The sequence below is a fragment of the Amphiura filiformis genome, chromosome 20, assembly GCF_039555335.1.
Source record: "Amphiura filiformis chromosome 20, Afil_fr2py, whole genome shotgun sequence".
Lineage (NCBI taxonomy): Eukaryota > Metazoa > Echinodermata > Ophiuroidea > Amphilepidida > Amphiuridae > Amphiura > Amphiura filiformis.
Genome location: NC_092647.1, coordinates 14,791,283 through 14,812,983, shown reverse-complemented (window position 1 = coordinate 14,812,983; position 21,701 = coordinate 14,791,283). Strand labels below are relative to the sequence as shown.

General features: G+C 37.8%; 1 protein-coding gene across 1 annotated transcript; it reads right to left on the bottom strand.

Moving 5' to 3' along the window:
* Window positions 1-21,698, bottom strand: LOC140142805 (enhancer of polycomb homolog 1-like). The gene is given in 17 exon segments (XM_072164810.1): window positions 1-8,351; window positions 8,808-9,195; window positions 9,651-10,189; window positions 11,918-12,115; window positions 13,441-13,589; window positions 14,052-14,135; window positions 15,341-15,496; window positions 15,920-16,043; window positions 16,691-16,771; window positions 17,269-17,330; window positions 17,332-17,412; window positions 17,414-17,454; window positions 17,794-17,887; window positions 18,475-18,620; window positions 18,903-19,013; window positions 19,016-19,058; window positions 21,333-21,698. Coding segments are annotated over 17 exon segments (2,514 nt in total). The 5' UTR covers window positions 21,486-21,698; the 3' UTR covers window positions 1-8,287.
* Window positions 21,699-21,701: the final 3 nt, after the last annotated feature.

Sequence of the window (21,701 nt, the reverse complement as noted above, 5' to 3'; positions counted from 1 at the left end):
TCTTTTTTAACCCATTGAACATTTTCTGTAAAAAACAGTGTTTCTATTATTATCTTTTTAAACATAGAAAAACTAGAAACACCGTATCTGTGTAGCAATAACTAGCTATCAAGTAAGGAAATTTACCACTATGCTTTGCTTGGCCCACTTCACTACTGACACAAAATAAATTAACTTTTGCAGTTGCCAAGCCAATGCCATTTTCTAAAACTTCCAACACATCGAAATTGAGGGAAACCAACTTTGTGCATTGACATTATTATTCAAATTATGCAGATGGACTGCAGTTTTGCTCCTATAGTTGCTCACCATTGTTTTAATTCTCTTGCAAATGGTGGACAATAACGGGTTATCTTGGTCTTCATGTAGTCCTAGACTTAATTAATATCTTAAGCACCCTGATTCAACTTTGACAAAAAAAGTAATCGCAAACATAGCATTTTACATTGCATTTCAAGTTAGTACAATCCTTTTGATTTCAAAATTACTATTACAATATTGAGATAATGCAAAGTCATTCAAGAAATCATTGGAAAAGTTAAGTTCACAAGCAAATTTCAAAATAAAATTGGTTTTCTATACCAGTTAACATCTGTCTTCATCAGTGGGTTGTGTCAGCTTGTCACACCTATATGAATGGTGACAAAGACAGTCACTCCCACTAAAGTAGGAGACGGCACTGAAACTGGTAAAAAAAAATTCTTTTGAAATCTCCTTACAAATTCCACATATTTTGTTATCCACATCAGGCTTTGTGATGAAGCTGTTGCAGACTTTCTGAAGCATGTTCAAAATGACAAAATGTGTATGAAGAACGCAACCTCCGTTTAAATGAACCGTAAGCCAAATAATTATTTTGTAGGCAACGTCTTGTCATATTGTGCTGTAGCATATCATTGCAGTACCGCATATTACTCCTAGAAACAGGTGACTTAAGTACATAAATAATTGAAATTGAACTGACTTTGCCACAAAAGTATACTTTGACACTTTCTCAATCTCTAAACTTCCCTACTCAGTAGAGAGCTCAACAAAAATCTTTTATATATTTCAATTGACTATTATAATGATCACATTCAATAATCTGTTGATTATTTTCATATAAACCCAATCAGATTCAGATTGCGAGTCCGCTTTGTCACGTTGACATTAAAGTACAATTCTGGTAGCATACACCACAAAAAAACATTTCTCAAACTACACCCAATTCCAGAAAATTACATCACTGCAGTAATGAAATTTTCTGGAAATGGGCATACATATTATAAAGCTCTTTATAAACCTATTTACAATTGGAGACACAATTTGTCTTTCAAATGCATATTTCAAATATAAAATTTCTACAAATTATACACCTATTATTTTGTTACTTAATTACACAGAGAAATGTTTTGTGGGAAGTTACCCAATTGTACCAAAATATTAACGTAAACAACAGGACCGAGTTGATCCAAATCTGTTTGGGTGTCAAGTAAAAGATGTTAAATCTTTGAATAATTGTAATTTGCCATTGCGGCTAATCGCTTTGCCAAATACACCACTTCATTACTCTGATACCAGACTTAAAACGAGCAGAAAAAGCCATGCGTTCGATATATCTGTCGGCAGATAAAAATCCCAAGTTAGTCAAGAGTATTATTGGTTTCATTGTTACATGTACTACGTCAGTGATGGGCAATTTGATATAGGTGATTAAAAAGCATCAGATTTGGATGTATACACGTTTTATACTGGATGCATATTTTTGTTCCTTACTTATGATTCAAAAATGTACTTTATGGGTTAAAATACAAGGTTGATCTGCTGATCCAAATTTCAGGCTACATATTGATTAATTAATGATGAATCACAAGTACCCGTGTCCACAACTAAATATCGATTTGAGGTGAGAATCAATCAACTTGATAAATTCCTCATCCAGATGCCACTCTTATCGTTAGCTTGATAGATAACAATTTTTGAAATTAGTCACTTTCACTTTTTATTTCGCAGGGCTAGAATTTCGGCAACACAACAGCTAATCGAGTGAATCAAACCAGATTCCTGTAACTTTTTGACAATTTTTTCAAGTGATTCTCGCAACCTTTGCAAGAATCGGATTTGATTCTTGCACTGTGTGACAAAATTTGGTTTATCCTTCATGCAAAAGAGCACAGAATTAAGCTAGCACAAAAATCTTCTATTGAAGGATAATACAGCTTTATTCCATAAGCTGCTTTATTCCTCAATAGAGTCTTTACACTAGTCTAACTCATGAATACCTTACACTAATGATACACCGTAACTTCTACCCCTGCTTAATATGTGCCATCATTCATAGAATGCAAATGACTAATAATCACCTCCTGTTAAAGCATTTTCCACCCCGATGTGGCAGCATCTATATGCGTGCGTGTACGTCAGCACTTTGTGCGAACACTAGTGATTTGTAACAGCGCCCAATGAAATGCGCACTGACGTCAGGGGGGGAAATACTTTAGATGCAATTTACACTGTAAGGACCATGTTACGACCGTAAAAAAATAGTATTTTGTAAGTATTCAGACTGTATGAAAACATTGAGAACATTTATGTTCATTACGGGCTTCCATTATAAACACATCACTTTCACATTACCAGGCAAAACAGTAGGCAACTGTAACAGTTTCACACTATCAATTCACTTGTACCTGCAATTAGGCTAATCCATTCAAAGTCCACACTCCCCCTGTGGAAGGTAACTGAAAATCGCCCTTCCTCTTTGGAAGATTAAAGTTGAATCTATCTCAGAGGGTGTGTGAAATACAAATGGAGCTGCCTAATGTGGTCTTTCCTTCTGAAATTCGTACTCCCCCCATGGAAAGTATTTCCAAAAATCTTCCACAGGGTGAGTGTAGATGGAATAGCCCATTGCGAGATTTAAAAGCACCCAATTTGTCAGCAATTTTGTACTGTAAACATTGTCACTCTTAACCCCTTGAATACTACCCGCCAATCTTACATTGCCTCTGATTGGTCAATTGCATGATATCTTTACTTTAATCACCAATCAGAATGGAGCTTTGTAAATAAATTCACCCCAATTTTTGTGTGTGGTGAAATTATTCTAACAATGTTGCTGATTGGTCCAAATGATAATGAAAACTTCTGTTTGGCCAATCGGCAGGTAGTTCTCATGGGGTTAAAAATGAACACATCCATGCTGACCTCTCAATTCTTTTCAATGTTGTGTGAACAGGGATGTCACAATGTCACTACACTGGTTGGTGCTTGTCACTATTAAACAGCAAATAAAAACCTGTCCTCCCTCCTTTAACCGGTGGCATTCAGGCTGGTGTTTTCAACATGAAACATCACTTGCGAACTGCCTTTCTCTTTTTTACATAAATGAACAAAATGTAGAGGATTTGCCAGCAACGCCCTTTCATTCTGTCATTTGTGTTCAACTGCATTTTGTGTATCAGAACATAACTAAATGGGACCTGTTCCCATAAAATAAGAGGAAAGTTGCAAATCTATATTTTTTAGTTACAGCCAGATTTATAATCTCTAGATCATAAGCTTTACTTGCAAGGATTGTTCCCTCACTTGGTGTTCAAGGCAGCATATCTTCTTTTCTTCCCTGGCAACTTTCTGCTCATTTTGTGAGAACGGGTCTCAAATGGTTAATGAATTATCCCTATAGTGAACCTAAGTAAATGAGCATTGTTCCCGACTACTTAAATTCCATTATTTCAAGAATTACTTAATTGAGTCAATGTTAAGTTTGGCACTTCTTACAGACGGCAAAAAAAGAAAGAAAAAAGTATGTCTCATAGCTACCGTGTGCATTGGTTTTGCGGGCCAGAGAAATTACAATTCTTTTAAACCAAAATGTTTAAATTTAATGTTTATTACAATCATTAATTTTGCCCATCTCAGTTAGTTCCAGAGATGTGGTAAAATGAGTAACTAAAGATAATAAATGGGGTGAGTCGCTAAAGACATGATGCCAAGCATGGCTTGATTCCTCTAAGGCTTAAACCTGATTACAATTCTACGGGGATACATAACCCTGAATACATTAAATGAGTCACCAGGGATAGCCCTATTATGGTTAGACATCAACACATAGATGATATAAATAACTAACAGGTGTACCTTTCATGTGCAGCTAATCTCAAATTTAGTTCAAAGCCGACAACAAATGAGTTCTCCTTTTGTACGTCCACAAGAATTGGACAGGAGATGGCTTAATTTTGGCAAATAAATACAAAATGCATAGTTGCTATAAATGAATGGAAAATACTAACCAAGTATCTGGGTAAAAATTATAATAGTATTCACTCTTTTGCCAGACCACCCCATCTGACATAATTTTTCACCCCTTCCATTGACTGGCTTGTTAGATCAATACAAGCTGTGTGAATGCAAGGAGGCGAGTGAATCTTTTTAACAAAATAATTGCCAAAATAATTGCCAAGGATAAATAACTGCCAAGGATTGAACCATGGTACCTGTCTGGTCAACAAATGCTTCTCAACATTTTAAAATAATAATAGAGGTGATCAGAAAAAACATCTTCATTTACCATTAAACCCCATGGGCACTACTGCCTTTCATACAGAGTCTCTGATTGGTTAATTACTTCATATAATCATATAACCAACTAATCAAAATATAGCTTTCTGATCTCTTGGCACTTTTAAAAGAGGAAGGCCCACCAGAGCAGTTCTTCTGGGGTGAACCAAACCTGCCTGGTTGTCAAATTTATCAGTGACCGGTGATCTCTGAATTTGACAGGTGCTAATTGATGCAATAACATTAAAACATCAATTAGCACCTGTCAAATTCAGAGATGACCTTTTCACTGATTAATTTGATAACCGGGCAGGTTTGGTTCACCCCAGAAGAACTGCTCTGGTGGGGCTTCCTCTTTAAGCTTAATCCCCTTCAGCCCTGCCTATTCTTACCATATCTCTGATTGGCTCAATATATGATACAGCCCTCTTTGTAACCAATCAAATTAGTTCTTAGAGGCCGATAATTTGGTCAGTAGTGCACATGGAAGTGCTGTGCAGAGTTAGAATTTTGGCACATATTGTTTCTAGCACAGATTTTCATACATATGGATTTGTGTGGATCACAATTAATCTGCATTTAGTATTTGCTTTCTAGTTTACCCCATTACAGTGAATTTGTGAGAACCACAAGTGTTCATTTATGCAGAAGGCGACAAAATTCTATCAGAGGTGTGCAGGGACTGCCTTTTGAGGAGAGCGAGAGCAATCGCTCTCTACTGCTCTCCTAAAATCTGATATAGGAGAGTGATTTTTTGCTCTCCTTAGTTGACCATTCTCTCCTTACATTCTATGGTAAATGCTCTTAACAGCTCTCCTTGAAGACTTCAGAAGAGCTATTTAATGCTCTCCTGCAAATTCAAAAAGACAGCCCCTGAGGTGTGTGACTTTTAGCACCCTTAAACAAATTCTATATTAGCATATTTTTACACTGGAATGTGAGAAGTTTTTTTAATAACCTGTACGTAGAATATCTTGTACCACTATCCCACTGATCATGCCATACACTGCCTTTTCGCATCATGGAAGTTATCACACTTCAGTCTTTTTCCCCAACATAATTTGCACGATTAAATAACACAGTTTGGATGTGTGTATGTGTCAATACCACCACGACTTGGTGACATTCCTGAAACTCTGGGCAGTGTGCATCATCATCAGAAGGTAGTTCAAGTAAATGTGAGCTATACTTTACGATTCTGCAAACCTGTGCTACTCAATAGCATAACTGTATGGAAGAAGAAAATGTGCATCATGACACCATAATCTAGCAGTAGCCACCAGCATTAACATGTAATTAGACGGTACAAAGCTGTAATATATATCTCTTTATGTAAATTGATTATTACTTAGATATTCTTAGTTACATACCAAGTAAAATACATGTTTTTAAGTCCCATCTCAACCAATGCTACTGTTCTAAAACCCACAAAGTCTCTTCATCGTGAGGAGACATTGCGATAACACCGCAGATACTCGTAAAAATATAGCTTACAATAGGAACTGAACAAGGCACATATTGATATAATGCTAACATGTTGGTACTTCACTTACAGTATCCCGATGTACAACCAGGAAATGACATTGGATTGGGACTTGACTGTAGACTATTATAGTATAAATACATGATAGTCGACTTTCGGAGTGTCACAAATGGTGAGTGAAGTCTTGTTAATAATGCAGTCGCGTAACCAACGGGGTTACCCCCTGCTGCCCCTCAAATGAGCCAAGTTTATTACATAGGTGCGTCCTACTTTTGTCCCTGAGCAGCGATTGGTGTTTGCACACCTTGATCGTGACATGCTAGTTACCCCACTGCAAATGACAAGAATCCAATGGACACGTTCAAGAACGAAGCCTAGCTAGCACACAAAATGACAGAATGTAGTCACAGTGCAAAGTTGTTAACAAAATAAATTCTTACTCAAAATTCCATGTGTTGCCAAGCTTTTCACAGTGCGGATTGGAATGCTCTTGTCCAGCAGTCTGCTCTTGTGCATTCAAAATGATGATGATGATGACGATAATGCATTTTCACAGACAGATTAGGTAATGGTTAAAACACATGTGATTTCTACCCATTTGGCTGAAACCACATCACTTGAATTCCATCTTAGCTTTCTACAGCAAAGGTGGGAACATTTTAAGGCAAGTAATTTGTTATGGATACCATTGATATCCTACCAAGTTCTACCCTAACATACCCTGTTATTTCACTGGACTGGTGCAGCACTTATACTTCTTATTTTTTTCTTTTTTGTATGTGTTTGTTGTTTTCTAACTGACTTCTCTTAAACACTAACCAATTCACTTCAAACTGGATCACTACAAATATCAGCCATACAGAACTTACTTTGTGCTCCTAACAGCACCCATCACAATCCTATCACACTTGCTGATGTGCGTACATGCCCCAATTATTGCGCAGAAATAAGTAGGGGTCACACAATGCCTTTCCTTGTTTTGCGAGATGCCAACATTTCACGACTTGTGGGCACTGTGAGCTCCAATTTGTTATACATCAGTAAAATGATGCGACAGGACTGCAAGTGGCGCCTATTAAGCAAAAATATGTGCGATATATCAAGTTTTTCCCGATTCAGGAATTCATGAGCCGGCAATTTGTGAACACACAGCGGTTTGTGACAGCAAGTTCATTGCCAAGTTACTAAAACGAGACATGCAGTTTCTCCTCTTATATCATTTATGAGTTTCAGTTAAGAGGTGCAAGTGAATGCACTATTCGGATGGCAAGGTAATGTCCCACTCGATCGAGAGGACTTGCCAGCATAAGCTGAATAGGACCAGGCATTCATCCGCAGAAAGCATCTGCTTACGCCTCATAACTGAAACTCATCACTAACTCACAATGAGCAGGATATTACGGTAATTACAAACTTACACAGAAAGAAAAACATACTTGAAAATTACTACAATTTTTTTCCTTTTAACTGATCAAGAAAATATGGTATACGAATATAAAAATATGAAATAAAATTAACCAAAAAGTAAATACTATTGAATTTGTAACACAAAAATTGCAAAGAACACTTTCAAACTGTCATTCACACAGCAGCAAGTTCTGTTTGACTATGATAACCATCTTCAAATTGCATTATATTTTATTCTTTTTTATTTCGTTTTTCAAGTTTTTGATATTAAAACATTGAGAGCACAAGTTATGTTTGACTGAAATACAAGAAATTTCACCTGTTTATTATGACAATACCAATCAATATAAAAAGCTTCAAGCTCCAAAAGGATTTTTGGGAAAGAGGACAAGATGTCGGGAAAAAAAAGTGGTGTTTAACAAAATCCACAACTGCTTCCGAGAACGGAAGCCTATGGATGATGCCGTTGCTAGGATACAAACACTGATGACGAGGAATGGAAAAAGACTCTCTCTCTTTAATACACTGCCAGTTGGACAGCAATGGAACCAACTAAATTTGGACTTATTATTACACCGATATACTGAGAACAGTCAGGTGAACTGCTGTAGTAGAATACACTCACTAGTACTCAAACACATAAGAGCAGCAGCAACATACAGAAGATGCTGAGTTGCTTTTCTGTCTGCCCGCCCGCCTGACAAGTCATTGCTCTTCTCTCTCCTTCACAGACCCCAAGTTTGACTCGCTGTGGTCTCTCTCTCACTGGCGATGTGGTGTAGTGTGCAACACCCAAATGGCCTCCCTCAATCTGTAGCAGATGGCACCCGACGATGGCGCTTAGGATGTCTGTGGTTGTCACGTAACTTCCATGGCAACAGATTGGTTATTGATATGTGGAGCACCATCATCATGCCTATCCCTGTTGAAGAAAATCAAGAGTGGATGAGAAATTGCTACCTAGCAACAAAAACAAAACAAATCTTGTTACACAATCTGATCTACTCATAGCAAATGAACTGAAAAAAACAAAACAAAAAAGAACAACAAAAACACACACAATTTCAGGCGAATGCATTGAGGTGGCCAAGCTGGTTAACTCCTTTAGTTGGACAGTAAATCTTTTTGCTATTTTTTATGACAACTAAAAAACTAGAAGTTAAACTAAACTGTTTTTCACCCTGATGTGGCAGTGACGTCGGTGCTGTGCATCTTCATATCGCTAGTGTTCGGTCAGAGCACTTGCGTACACAACACACTGAAAGATGCCGCATAGATCCGCCGCACGAAACAACTACCTCAACGCATTGATATCACTGCCACATCAGGGTGAAATATGGTATAATATTCTGTTGCTACAGTAGTTGCTATTTCTTACCCTGCTATAACAGCTAAATTATTAGCTTGTGCTATTCTTTTGACTACAGCTGACGATGAAGATTGCTCAGACTTGCTATTTCCTGCTGCATTCCCGCTACCTAGTTTCGACTGTCGCCCGTCACTTAGTGCAGGCACCTTAAGTGTCGTCGCCACGGACGTCGACAGTAAATTGGTGGCGCCGGTGGTTTTGGTCTCTAAAGAGTTCGCAATGGTACGCATTGCACCAGATTTTTGAGAGTCTGTTAGTATTGTGGATGATTTGGATGTAGACGATGATGATGATGATGATGACAGTAGTGATACACTGGTAGCTGGCTTGGGTTTTGTGATAGGGTAGTTTAATTGTAGTACTGTAGCTGCAGGTGCTGTGGAATGACCTGAGGGAGCTGTCGGAAAAAAATATAATAAATTTTATTGAGATGGCGACTTGACAAGAGATTTTCTGTACGGAATAATTTGCCTATTAAACATCTGTACCAAATGATTATCAAACCTAATACAATATGATTATAATAGCTCGTGCTTATTTGATACAACATTGCAAATAACTTCGAGGCAAACCACACTTCTGATGACTTCTACAGATTACAAGGGGCTACAGATTGCTGTCCTTAGGATATTTAGAAGAGCGGATCGGATATCGGTAAAAAAGTTTTTGGTGACTTTGGAGAGGGGGTTAGAAATGGCAGGTGAGTTATGCGTCACTCTCCAAAGAAAGTTTAGGAGAGCTTTTAGGAGAGTGATTGCACATGCTAACCTTGGAGTCAAAGCCTACGAATACAATTTTGTGTTATGACAATCAACTGCTAATTTTTTTTACATTTCCTTCATGCAATCTCACCTTTGGTTACATCTAAAAGACTATGATTGGAGACAACATTTTTGGATCCTGATCCTCCGGTATGGTTAACTGCCACAACTGTCGGCTGAACCAATGACGGCGGCTGATCCATTAACACATTGACAGATGGCGCCCTAGCGGCGCCTGAACTGTCACTAGTTCCTAATGTAAATTGTGAAGTTGGCAATGAGCCAAAAGAGGTGCTCAGTTCTGTGGTGCCGCCATCTGCGCCCACCACGTCCACCTCCACTAATTGAGAATCCTGAGTATCTTGCTGCTGCTGTTGGGATTGCTGCTGCTGCTGCTGTTGCAACACATTTGATTGTTTATTTTGCACAGTTGTTTGTGACGAGTCTAATAAGCTTGTTCCACTAGTACTAGGGACATCCATAGCCATTACATCAGATAAAAGTTGAGTACCAGATGATGCCGATTGTAGTGCAAACGTAGGATAAGTTACACAGATTTGCGATGGTGCTTGGTCTGCCAGCATTGGTTCTGGGTCTTGAGGTGGTGGGGTCTTTGGCCTGAAGTGCAGCCTGGGAATCAAACAAATGTTACACAAATATCTTAAGTAAATGGTGTTGTTGATGGATTCATTCATTTTGTTACCTCACAAAAGTTGTAAAGGCACATTTCATGCATAAAATACCAACAAAGGCAGCATACTGTTGTTAATCTGAATTTTCACTTTCATCCATGTTTGAATTTAGGTATGAATCCCTAAATTGACCTTGTAGAAAGATCTGCATATGTGACACGATCAAGGGGAATGAGTCGGATGTCGCTAACATTGATTTTGAGATATTGGCAAAGAAAGTGTTAAAATTCTGTTGTTTTCAGCGATTGATAAAGTGATGTAACTTCGCAAAGAAAAATCGTATCGACTTGGGGTTTTCAGTTTCTGAAAGCTCTAAATGTCCTCTTTAGAAACATATGTAAAACTCATTTTCGACTAAGGTCGACATGTGACTCATTCCCCTTGATCACATATATCATTTTTTTTACTTGCACAATTTTAAAAGTCCATATGTGACCATCCACCACAAAGTGGTAGTAAAGTCGGCTCTAGGTCATTTTCCATTGCAGATTTTGAAAGAATGCACTTTCAGCTTTAAAATGACACCTCAACCAGCTTCATCGGACATCTGGAAGTGAAGTTATGGTTCATCAAAGGTCAAATTCCTAGTATATTTTACATAGAAATCCATATACTGTTTTTGATTGTATCTCAAAATGGAGAATGCCGACTTTACGACCAGTTTGTGGTGGATGGTCACATATGTGATCTGTTAGTTGATAACATGAAATGAGCATTAAGTCGCATGTTGGTAGATTCGAGACATCCTAGCTGTGGAGTTGATGTTTTTTGTAACAGTGTGCTGCGCCAGCCAGTAACAAGCCACTATGTCCTTCGCGAATGGCCCACTGTGCCCCCCATTCACAAAGGAGATAGACATATTGTTGGTTGGTTTAACATTTGGGTGCAACTTAAACCTTAACCATATTGAATATCTTGGTGTGGTGGCAGTTAAGAAATAAAGAGTAATACCCTATTCCTTTACATTTGAATAATGTGTCCAAGGCAGTAAAAAGATAATAATGGGGTTATTTAAACAAACCCCCAAATATTATGACATATTTATAAAGAGAAAATTTCACTTTTTTGCCCAAGTATTTTAAGTTGTTACATCAAGCTAGACTGCATGTATGTGTCCGTCCATATCAAAACGATGCACTTGCCGGCTGCTACATGTGTCTCATTTCACATAATAGCTAGGAATAAATACCAGATTCATCTCAAGTGGAGGTCACTTCAAATCATCCGCAAGTCACATGGATTAGGCATACAGAGAAAATTCCATAACCATGTGACTTCGGGATGATTTCAAGTGACCTCCACTTGAGTTGAGTCTGGTATTTATTCCTAGCTATCATTTGAAATGAGACACATGTATCAGCCGTCAGCCGACAAGTGTATCGTTTTGATATGGATAGACCATATGTGTATCCACAGCAACATGTATCACAGAACATTGAACCTGTAACCATACGTAATGCTCTGCGTAAAATGTTTCACACTTTGTGTTTTAGACTCAATCAAGGCACATTATTACGTAACAAGTTTGATGGAAAGTTAATTATTCTGTAAATCTGGAAGTTAGACCAAGCATCCATTCTCTCGATTTGTTTGCTATTTACAGTGTACAACAGTAACAACACATGACGTTCAGTGTATTCAAAGCTAAAGCTCTGTTCATACTCACAGTCTTTTCGACTTAATATCCTCAAGAATTTGACTAAGTGGAAGACTTGTAGATTGCGGTCTTACAGATGACAACGAAGATGAAGGAGGATGTGACAAAGAGGACGATGAGGGACTCATAGGAGATAAACTAGGCTCTGTCTCCTCCACGTATTGAAAACAATCATCATTAGGAGTCCATGCTCGGTCCAACAGGACTCTGCCAGGTAAAACAAAACAGAACTTGTTGAGAACGAGAGACATACATAATATACACAGAATCAGATTCAATCAGTAAATCGCTATGGACCACAATGGCCTCATCCTAATGGCATAATTCAATAAGCTCAATTAAATGATCACAGTACAAAATTTGACCTCAAGTTGCAGAGTATGAGTTTTTGTACCCAATCTAAACGAAGGTCATTCACTGAACGTGTAAATATATTGGGGTTAAAGAACTGTGCCCCTGATTGATGAGCATGTTGTGGATCCTAGTGAATGGACTCATTTGCTCACACAATACAATGATAATGTATGATTTGTGGTGGCAGCTTTTGAAGCCTCTTTCTTGGTCTTTTGAAGCCTCTTTCTAGGTTAGAGGTGCACTAACTGTATCTCCTGTTGCATTGTGCAACTAATATGACGCAAGCTGAAGGGAATGTAGTTGTGAATTTCATTGTTCATGCTTTCTTCATGCTACATCACTCTGGTAAGGTTAGATCCATGTTAAAATTCTTGCTGTTTTATCTATGAGAGCAATTTGTGGTGGTGGCAGCCTTTCAAGTTGCGTTCTAGGTCTTTTGATGCCTCTTTCTAGGTTAGAGGTACACTATAACAGCATCTCCTGTTGCACTGTGCAACTACTACTAAATTTGACACTTGCTGAATTGAATGTAGTTGTAAATTTCATTGATCATGCTTTCTTCATGCTACATCGCTCTTCGTAAGGTTAGATCCATGTTAAAATTCTTGGTGTTTTATCTATGAGAGCAATTTGTGGTGGTGGCAGCCTTTGAATCTGCATTCAAGGTCTTTTGATGCCTCTTTCTAGGTTAGAGGTACACCATAACTGCATCTCCTGCTGCACTGTGCAACTACTACTAAATTTGACACTTGCTGAATTGAATGTAGTTGTAAATTTCATTGATCATACTTTCTTCATGCTACATCGCTCTTGGTAAAGTTTAAATGTTTAAATGCTTCCGGTTTATCTATGAGAGCAATATATTATTGGTCATTCACATTCTTGATTACATAGCCACACTGAACAAACAATGTCTGCAATAAGTGCATAGCAGTAGCAAAATGCAATTTTGGAATGTGTAGCAATTTTGTACCATTCATAGGCATTTGCTCCCAAAATTGGTTAGTATTTTTGCTACACAAATAAAATTGCTTAATGTGGACCCTGTGAACAAATAGCATCTCTACTGAGCTCCAGAAGAGCTTAAAACAGCTTGTCAACGTAATGAAATAGTATTCCTTTCCATATGACAAGGTTATGACTTGGTATAAAAACTGCAAAACCATGCATCAGCTTACCTCCCACCTCTTCCTATTCTCCTTCTTGCAAAACCTATACATCTCTTGGGCGTTCTTAGCGAGGTACAGGAATAGCGGTACCTCTTGTCAGATACACCTTTCTTGAAGCTATCAGACCACGGCCAGTTGGATACCAACTCAGGATTAGGCTGCAATAACATAAAAGTAATCATTAGCAATGATCAGTATACTACTGTACTTCAATCAGGCCGATTGATATGAATTTCTTTGTTGTCAGAAAAAAGTGTCAATTCAAGCACCTTGCTTCCGGGCGCATGATTACATGCATACTTGTGACAGCCATTTGTTTTTCTGTTTTATTAACTATCTTGCAATTAACCAAGTGGCACATTTGTGGTTTAGCCTAAAATTGTTACCCAGTTTAACCGACTGAAGTACATATCACCAGCGGCCAGCACGCTTTCTACATCCTATCACCCTATCAATTTCTGGGAAATGTTTTGGCGTTAACAAATCTTGTAATGTAACTTGTATATGAGAAGTAATTTGTTGTTTGTCAGTCTCACCATGTTGAGCAAATCATTAATATTGTATACTTGTAAAAGGAAACGGACATATGCAATGTGAAGTTTTAAGTATTGGTGACTTACTGCTTGATATTGACAGCCTTTTGTTCTCCTGAATGCAAAGATACCATCTGGATCTTGCTCTTCTTCAGTAGCTGGAGATTGCACCTGAAATCACATTGATAAGTAGATTAGTAAATTACATGGTGCGTAAAACATATCCACGCTGAATTATGACATCAGAAAGGAAAAAAAATGTTTGAGAAGAATGAACATATTTGTAGAGTGACCTCAAATGACCTTTGAGTTTGACCTCATATCCATTGACATCACACATGCCACGGTACCAAAGGTTCATTATGTCAAAGTCCTATTGAAATTCATCAAAGCATGTGGGAGAAATGACAAACTGTTTACCTTTGGCTTCCTAAATTATCAATGACCTCGCTTGACCCCTAAATGACCTTACTCTCCAAATTCCATACCACCCTACATTGCCCCTGACCAAAGGCAGGGGCAAGTACCATGAAAGTTCATACTTCTGTGCACAGTGAAGCTTTTTGAACGTATTTGTAAAATGTCCTCAAATGACCCCTTGATGACCTTACATTACACATGTCAATGAATCTTGTTCCCAGGCTCCATTAAAATCAATCAAAGCATGTGGGAGAAAAATCATCAACAGAAGGCCAGTGTTGAAAAAATTTAACACAAAAGGTAAGCAACGCCCTCCCACATGGCAAACGGAGCTCACTACTTAGTCCCTAATCCAACTTAGAATTTATCGCCAGTGACAACAAGTAGAAAACTTGATCTCTTTATCATCAGAGCAACTTGTTTTCTGCTTTTGCAAACATCATAAAATCTAATGACATCACCCAAATTATAAGAATAGTCCAAGTCAACACAAGAATACCAACTCCTGATTAACTGTAATGCTGTGCTAACCAGTTGGCGTAGGTCATGTTTACTTTTAAACAGCGACTAACCTGAAAACAGGTCCCCTTAAGGGGGAGCAGGGACGTGTGCAATAAATATAGTGGCCCAACATTTTTGTGCATTATTCAGGGGTGTAAGTGCCCTCTATTGAAAAAAGAGGAACTTTGTTCAAAAAAAGAGAAAAAGCACTGAAATAAGCTCAAAATGGGTTAAAAATGAAAGAAGAAGCTAAAATTTGCCTCAAAGAAATGTCCAAAAAAGAGGAATTCAGCTTGAAAGAGGAGATTTCACACCCCTGATTATTGTGAGGAAATGAACGCCTGGTTCTATATAGTATCTTCAGTGTTATTATGTCAGCATCATGTCTTAAGTCATATAATGTTGCTTTTATATGGTGATATCTTGCTCATTGCTCTTCTTTATAGAGTACTTACTGGGGAAAGGTCCTCATCTGAACTGCGGATTTCAGGGAATTGTGGCTGCGGCTCCGCACTGTACGATGAAGTGGATATTGTTTTCTGCCTCGCAGTCGGGTCTGTAGCCTTGTGTTTCCTCTTCTTGTATTCCCGTTTTTTCTTGATGGTTTCCTCCTGCGACAATACAACAAAAATGAACGATGATCTCAACACCATTAACTTATTGCCACTTGCAATTACTCTCATTTTTTTTCAAAACTTTCAAGACTAGCATATATTTTTTTCAAAACTTTGTAGAATAGCATTAATATGATTATTAGTTTATTAATTTATATTAGCTTTGGTGTCTAATACTACAAATCTGATTATAAATGAGCTATCATTGAAGTGCAAATTCAGTGTTATTATTTATTTATTTTCCTCAAAGATACCCATACAGCATTGACTAACAATTTAAAAATACCATCACAAATTCCCAACAGACAACTCATCATTTATACTTCGGTTCTGTGAATGAAAGTTCACTTTGCGAAATAATGATATATGCAACTGGTAGTACTACTAATAACAGATGCGGCCAGCCATGTCCAGACTTACTTTGCCTACCCAGGATCCATAGGATGTTCCATTTGGGATGGCAGGAATTGTGAACGACGGCTGACGTTTGCTCAACTCTTCGCATTCTGCCAGCACTTCACCACTATAGTCATTCATTTGATACCTAAAGCAACAACAGGATAAACACGATGTTACTCGAGATACGCCCCCAAATCAACACACCAAACAAGAATATCTAGGGACAAATTACACAAACTATCAAATGTATACACAATAATTTATTATTATTTATTCACTTGTTTTTCGTAACACTGACAGAGAGTATACTACTGCTCAAACTGAACAATTGTACTTATGACACTTCAAATGTGTTTAAAAATTAATACCATGTTTTGTAAACAAAAATCAGTTTTGTCTATAGATGTCCATCATAGACACCCGCGCCAATCCCACGGCAAGCATTTTGGCAAGAATCCTCAAATAGATTCTAGCAAATTACATTTTCGTAAATCAAACTTGATTCTCATTAAATTTGTATGTTTACCCAACAAAGATTGGGCGAGATTCTTGCAAGCAATTATTGCCAGAGTTAAGTTTGATTCTCACACTGTACAATGAATGCTACCCGTGTTTTCTCACACACTCTTTAAAAAAAAAAAAGTAAAACCAGCTTTATAAGTATTATTATTATTATTATTATTACTACAACCAATCTGTTACATCACTGCTGTTCCGTATTTGGAGTAATGGTTGGGTGTAATATGTGCTAACCTTTAAATATCAATCAACTGGCACCTACTATAACCTTACCTCTTCTCAAAAACTTCTAGTGTTAGATGGAGTGCCTCTCTTTTGCTCTTCTCTCTCCTCTTGACCATTTCCAAAAGGGTCCTGTAAAAATGTCACAACATGAGGATATATTCAGATTAACAAAAATGATATGAACAACAAATAATAGAGGTAAACTTTATCAGGTTTTATAATTTGAGGCAGAAATTATTTCAGGCTTTGATTAATTTGAGTTATTTTTCCCACGTTTCCCTGATGATGCATCACTTATGCTCCAATTGCCATTGTCATCCAAAAGGATATTGGAAATCAAAATTACTATTTTCCCTCCTGAGATTAATTTTTACATCAATTCATGAACACACAACAATTTTCTGAAAGCATCCACCTCAAATCTCAATCACTAAGAACCTTCTTAAATGGGTATGATATGATGTCAGTTGGAATCAACAGTAGTGGACTTTGATGCGATGCAAGTACGACTATCAGCATGCTAAGTTAAAAACAGGGTAGGGTGTGTGATTTGTTACATTCCTCACAGCACACCTACACATTTGCATATATTCAAGAGTTTGCTCCTGGATTTGTCACAAACTTACACAGCCCTTGAAAGATCCCTCTTTAGTTTGAGCATCTTCTCATATGAAGCTTCATCGTTTTTTGCGGTTCTTTCGTGTTTGCATTTTCTCCGTTCTTCTCCTGAAGGCTACATATGGATTGTTACTCGTCGAACCATCCCGCTTTCTCCTGTTTGACCTGAGGAATAAGACCACATCCCTGCAAGCAGAAAAGTAGGATAAAATGTTCCACATTAATACAGTTTAATAAGTTGCAAAATGTGCATTCAAAGAAAGATGAACCTTAAACGGTACATTTTTATTATTGTACCAAGAAATCTCTGATGAAACTTGGTACAATTACAGACCCTCACCCCTTACATACATCCTCAGGACTGTTCATCACAAAGGTGTTATGGATAGTCAAAAATGTTTTAACATTTCTAAATAATCATTTTTAGAAAATTCTTAAACTACAATTTATCAAAAAAACATATTACTACATAATAAGTGCCAATACCTGAAGCAACGCTGCAGTTCCAGGAATGGCATCACCCAGCTGCATAATTCGTAGCCGCTTGTTGAGCCAGTAATCATACACAGCTATGATCAAATCGTCATCTTCTTTTAACAGAAGTTTGGCTTCCTTCAATGACACAACCTGAAATGAAAAAAAAATCATCATGACTATCTCTGCGCATGTACAGGAATAATTGAAGACACCCTACACAGGAAAATTGGAAATTGCCTTTAAAAACATTTACATGGCCAGGGTTAGAATTGCTACACTGGTATATTTCTTGAGGATGTCAATGTAGGTCACCAGCTGGTCACACTCCCCCAGGTCTCTCTCTTACATGCTTCAGGTATCCAGTGGGCTAGTTTGGAATCAGGATGCACGATGCAGGCTCCTCAATCCTAGAACAATGTCAAGCATACAACAGTTCTTCTCTCCCTGATCTTACTAATAATTTTTGGGCGATCTCCACATAATTCAGCAGTTATAGTGTGCTCCTTTTCATTTAGAACAGTTCTCAGCATACAGGTGTAGCAACCATTGAACTCTTTTTTAGTGTGACGGCCATGCTTCACAATCGAGGAAATATTAACTGATGTGCAGCAAAAAATTAATTCTCATGGGCAGAGTAGACTTCTAGATCTTTATAAAAGCTTGCTTCAAGCCCCAAATAGATCTCACAATCTTGACTACTTTACTACATTATTCAGGAGGAATTTAAACAACTGTACCTGCTGGCCACTGCCTTTCTCCAATCTGTCCATCATGACCTCAAATTTGAGAGGGGTGATGTCAAATGTCTTGGCTTGCTTCCTCACCCATATTTCATCCTCTGAATCCATGTTATAGTCTGGAATGTCCTGTCCCATAATGAGAGCTACACAGGAAAGCAACAGAAAATGTTAAAAGCTGTTTAAAATATTTTACAATGTTGATAAATGTTGTAATCCAAATTTTATGTTGATATCAGAACTTTTTCTTATGTTGCAGTTCTTATTTTGAGGAGAGTGACTGCTCTCCTTAAATCTCTCCTACAAATTCCAAAAGAGTCCATGCTGACATAATTGCATGTCGATGACAGCAATACCTACATGAAATGTGTGTGTGTGGGGGTGTGTGTGTGGGGGTGTGTGTGTAGGCTGTAGTGCATGATACTTACGTTGCATATGGATGTATTGTTTGTTCTGCTTGCAGCTGTTGTCGTACAGTTTCTCGTACTCATTTGAACAAGACTCAAACTCAGGAGTAGGGATGACAAGATGGTTAGCGAGCCATAAACTTGCTGTGCTGATATTGCCCTCTGCAAATGATGTTCCTGTGTTACAAAGTTGGAGATAAAAATAAAACTGTCAAGAGAAATTCTTTAATTCATGAAGATAGAATGAAGATAAAAACTAGAAGGCCTTATATTTGTACACAAATACAACTATATACCCGCATGTTATCGGTGTACACAAACTTACAGTCCTTATTTGCTGAGGACTTAGGTTGCTGTTGTCAGTCTAATTCACAGTGAAGCTATGCAATTTGATAGATTGAAATTCACAACATGCAATTTGATTTAGGGAAAGCTATTCCAGAGGGAGTATGTAAATTAAATGGAACCATTTCAGAGGGAGTATGTAAATTAAATGGAACAGCCTATTTTGTGGCCATTTCAGAGGGAGTTCTAAATGAAATAGAACAGCCATTGGATATGTAATTTAACCGGAACAGCCTTAACATTTATGTCATCTATATTATAATCATGCTCTTCTCTGTGAATCTGTCTGTTTAGTCCTACGTGTGTGGGGTGGGATGGGTGTTATCAACAATATAATTCTCAGGTGCAATCCGTGTACAAACTCGAGCCCTGAAGCTGCTTTGTTTGATGAGAAACGGACGGCCCTTTTTCAACATTTGGGGCCATGGGGCCCATAATATTTGACTTATGAGGCTCATGTTGAAGCATAATTCTCAAGTGCTATCAGTAGACTCAAGCTGGGCACTGTAACTGCTTTATTTACCGAGTAACGACCGGCCCTATGTTTTAGCTTTTGGGGCCCTGGGGCCCATATTACCGTATGTGACATATGGGGCTCATATGCACATACATTTTTTGTATAACAATAATATAATTCTCAGGTGCAATCTGTGTACAAACTCTGAGCTCTGAAGCTGCTTTATTTGATGAAAAGCGGCCGGCCATGCAGTGATAGACTTTAGGATTTCATTTAAATAATAAAGTCGCCTTTTTAGGTAGAATCATAAAATTTTGAAGTTTAAAATATCTCCTTCAAAATGAAATTAAATGAAAGATGACAATTTTCTTTAAAAAATGATGGTTCAACCATGTCTGCAGATTAAATAATTACGAAGTTATGACCAAAAGTATGTCGCCTTTTCATTGCCCGAATTTGCATTGGCAATTGCAATTTTTTGGATCACAAAAAGTTTGTTCACCTCTAATCATGGCTTGCCATTTAGCATGATTCGACATTTTCCCATTGAAACCTGTGCTAAATTTTAAACCATTTTAGCTAAAATCCGCTTTTTACTTTCATGATGTCCAGTTGCTTGTGTGTGGTTTAATAGGCATCTGGGAATACACCCTACATAAAGAGATTTTACAACATTGGATTTCTAAAGAATAAAAATGAATTTTGAATTTTCCCCCATACGCTTACACAGTAAAGTACACTGCCCATTTCTGCTCACATGGCATGCCATGATGATAAATTTTAGTATGCTATAAAGGGCACCCTCTATAGTCAAAGATGTGAATCTATCTACCTTTGTGTGAAACGGATCGCTGTGGTTAAAAATGATGCATTACTTTTTTGTACAGTAAGTCATTGCAAGGCATTGTCAATGATGGCTGCAGAAAAATGCAGAATTTTTAGTGTTGGCCGATCCAACCCAAGATCGGATCTGCCGATCTCCAATCTGAAAATTAGCAGATCGGGCCGATCCGATCCCGATCAGATTCCTTAAATGTTATTTTACAACCAGTACAAGTTCATTCAAGTCGGGCCCCAGTAAATGTTAACAGTCAAAGCTTAATTCCCCAAACCTGTAACTATGTCATCTCAATTGCCATGTAAAAATGTATGTTTAACTTAAGCTTAACTAAAATTTAAGTAAACAAATTCCAGATTTAAGGTTGATATTTGCGGCAAGACTGCATTTGTTTCAGGTATTTTAGTTGGGATCCAATTACAGCATATGAAAGCACAATTAAAACAAACTGACAATGTTTACAAATAGGTCACATACACTGTCACATTTCAAAATACACAACACCAGATTTTCGCGCACTGGGTAATCTAATTATATATTCAAAATGGCCGACTTCGGATTCATGATCACGTGACCCGATCCGTTTTCATTCATTCGCACTTCAATATTAAATGACTGTGCAACATCACTGACACCGATCGGTAAAATCAGACGCATGGCGTCGGATGCAAAAATGTTAATTTGAAAATATAAACACATTTTACTACTGTGCAGGCTGGCTCACACACACCCCGCCAAATAAAATCATAACAAAATGGCCGCTTTCCCAGCTCATTACGTATTCATAATTCCAAAAAACACTGCAACTCACCGATTCTTCCTCTTTTTCCATCCCAGTTGGCATCTGGGGAACAGCCCTATTGATAGCTGAAAAATCTGGAAGATCAGGAACCTCATCTGCCATGTAAATTGGCATCGGTTTTGTTGCGTCCAGGGCTCTCGCCCTGAACGATAACTTGCTCATCTTGATCAGGCACAAATAACCAGACCTATGATGCCGATAAAAATGCCTTTACAGGCTTTAATGGCGGAATATTCCCAACCAAAGTTCGAGCTGACGCGTTCCTTTGCCTTTTCATACGGTTTTTGAATTATCAACAACGCTAGAATTCGGAAAATATTGCGTCTAATGGGTCAAAACTCCCCATTTCGACACAAAAACATGGCGGACACTTTTTTG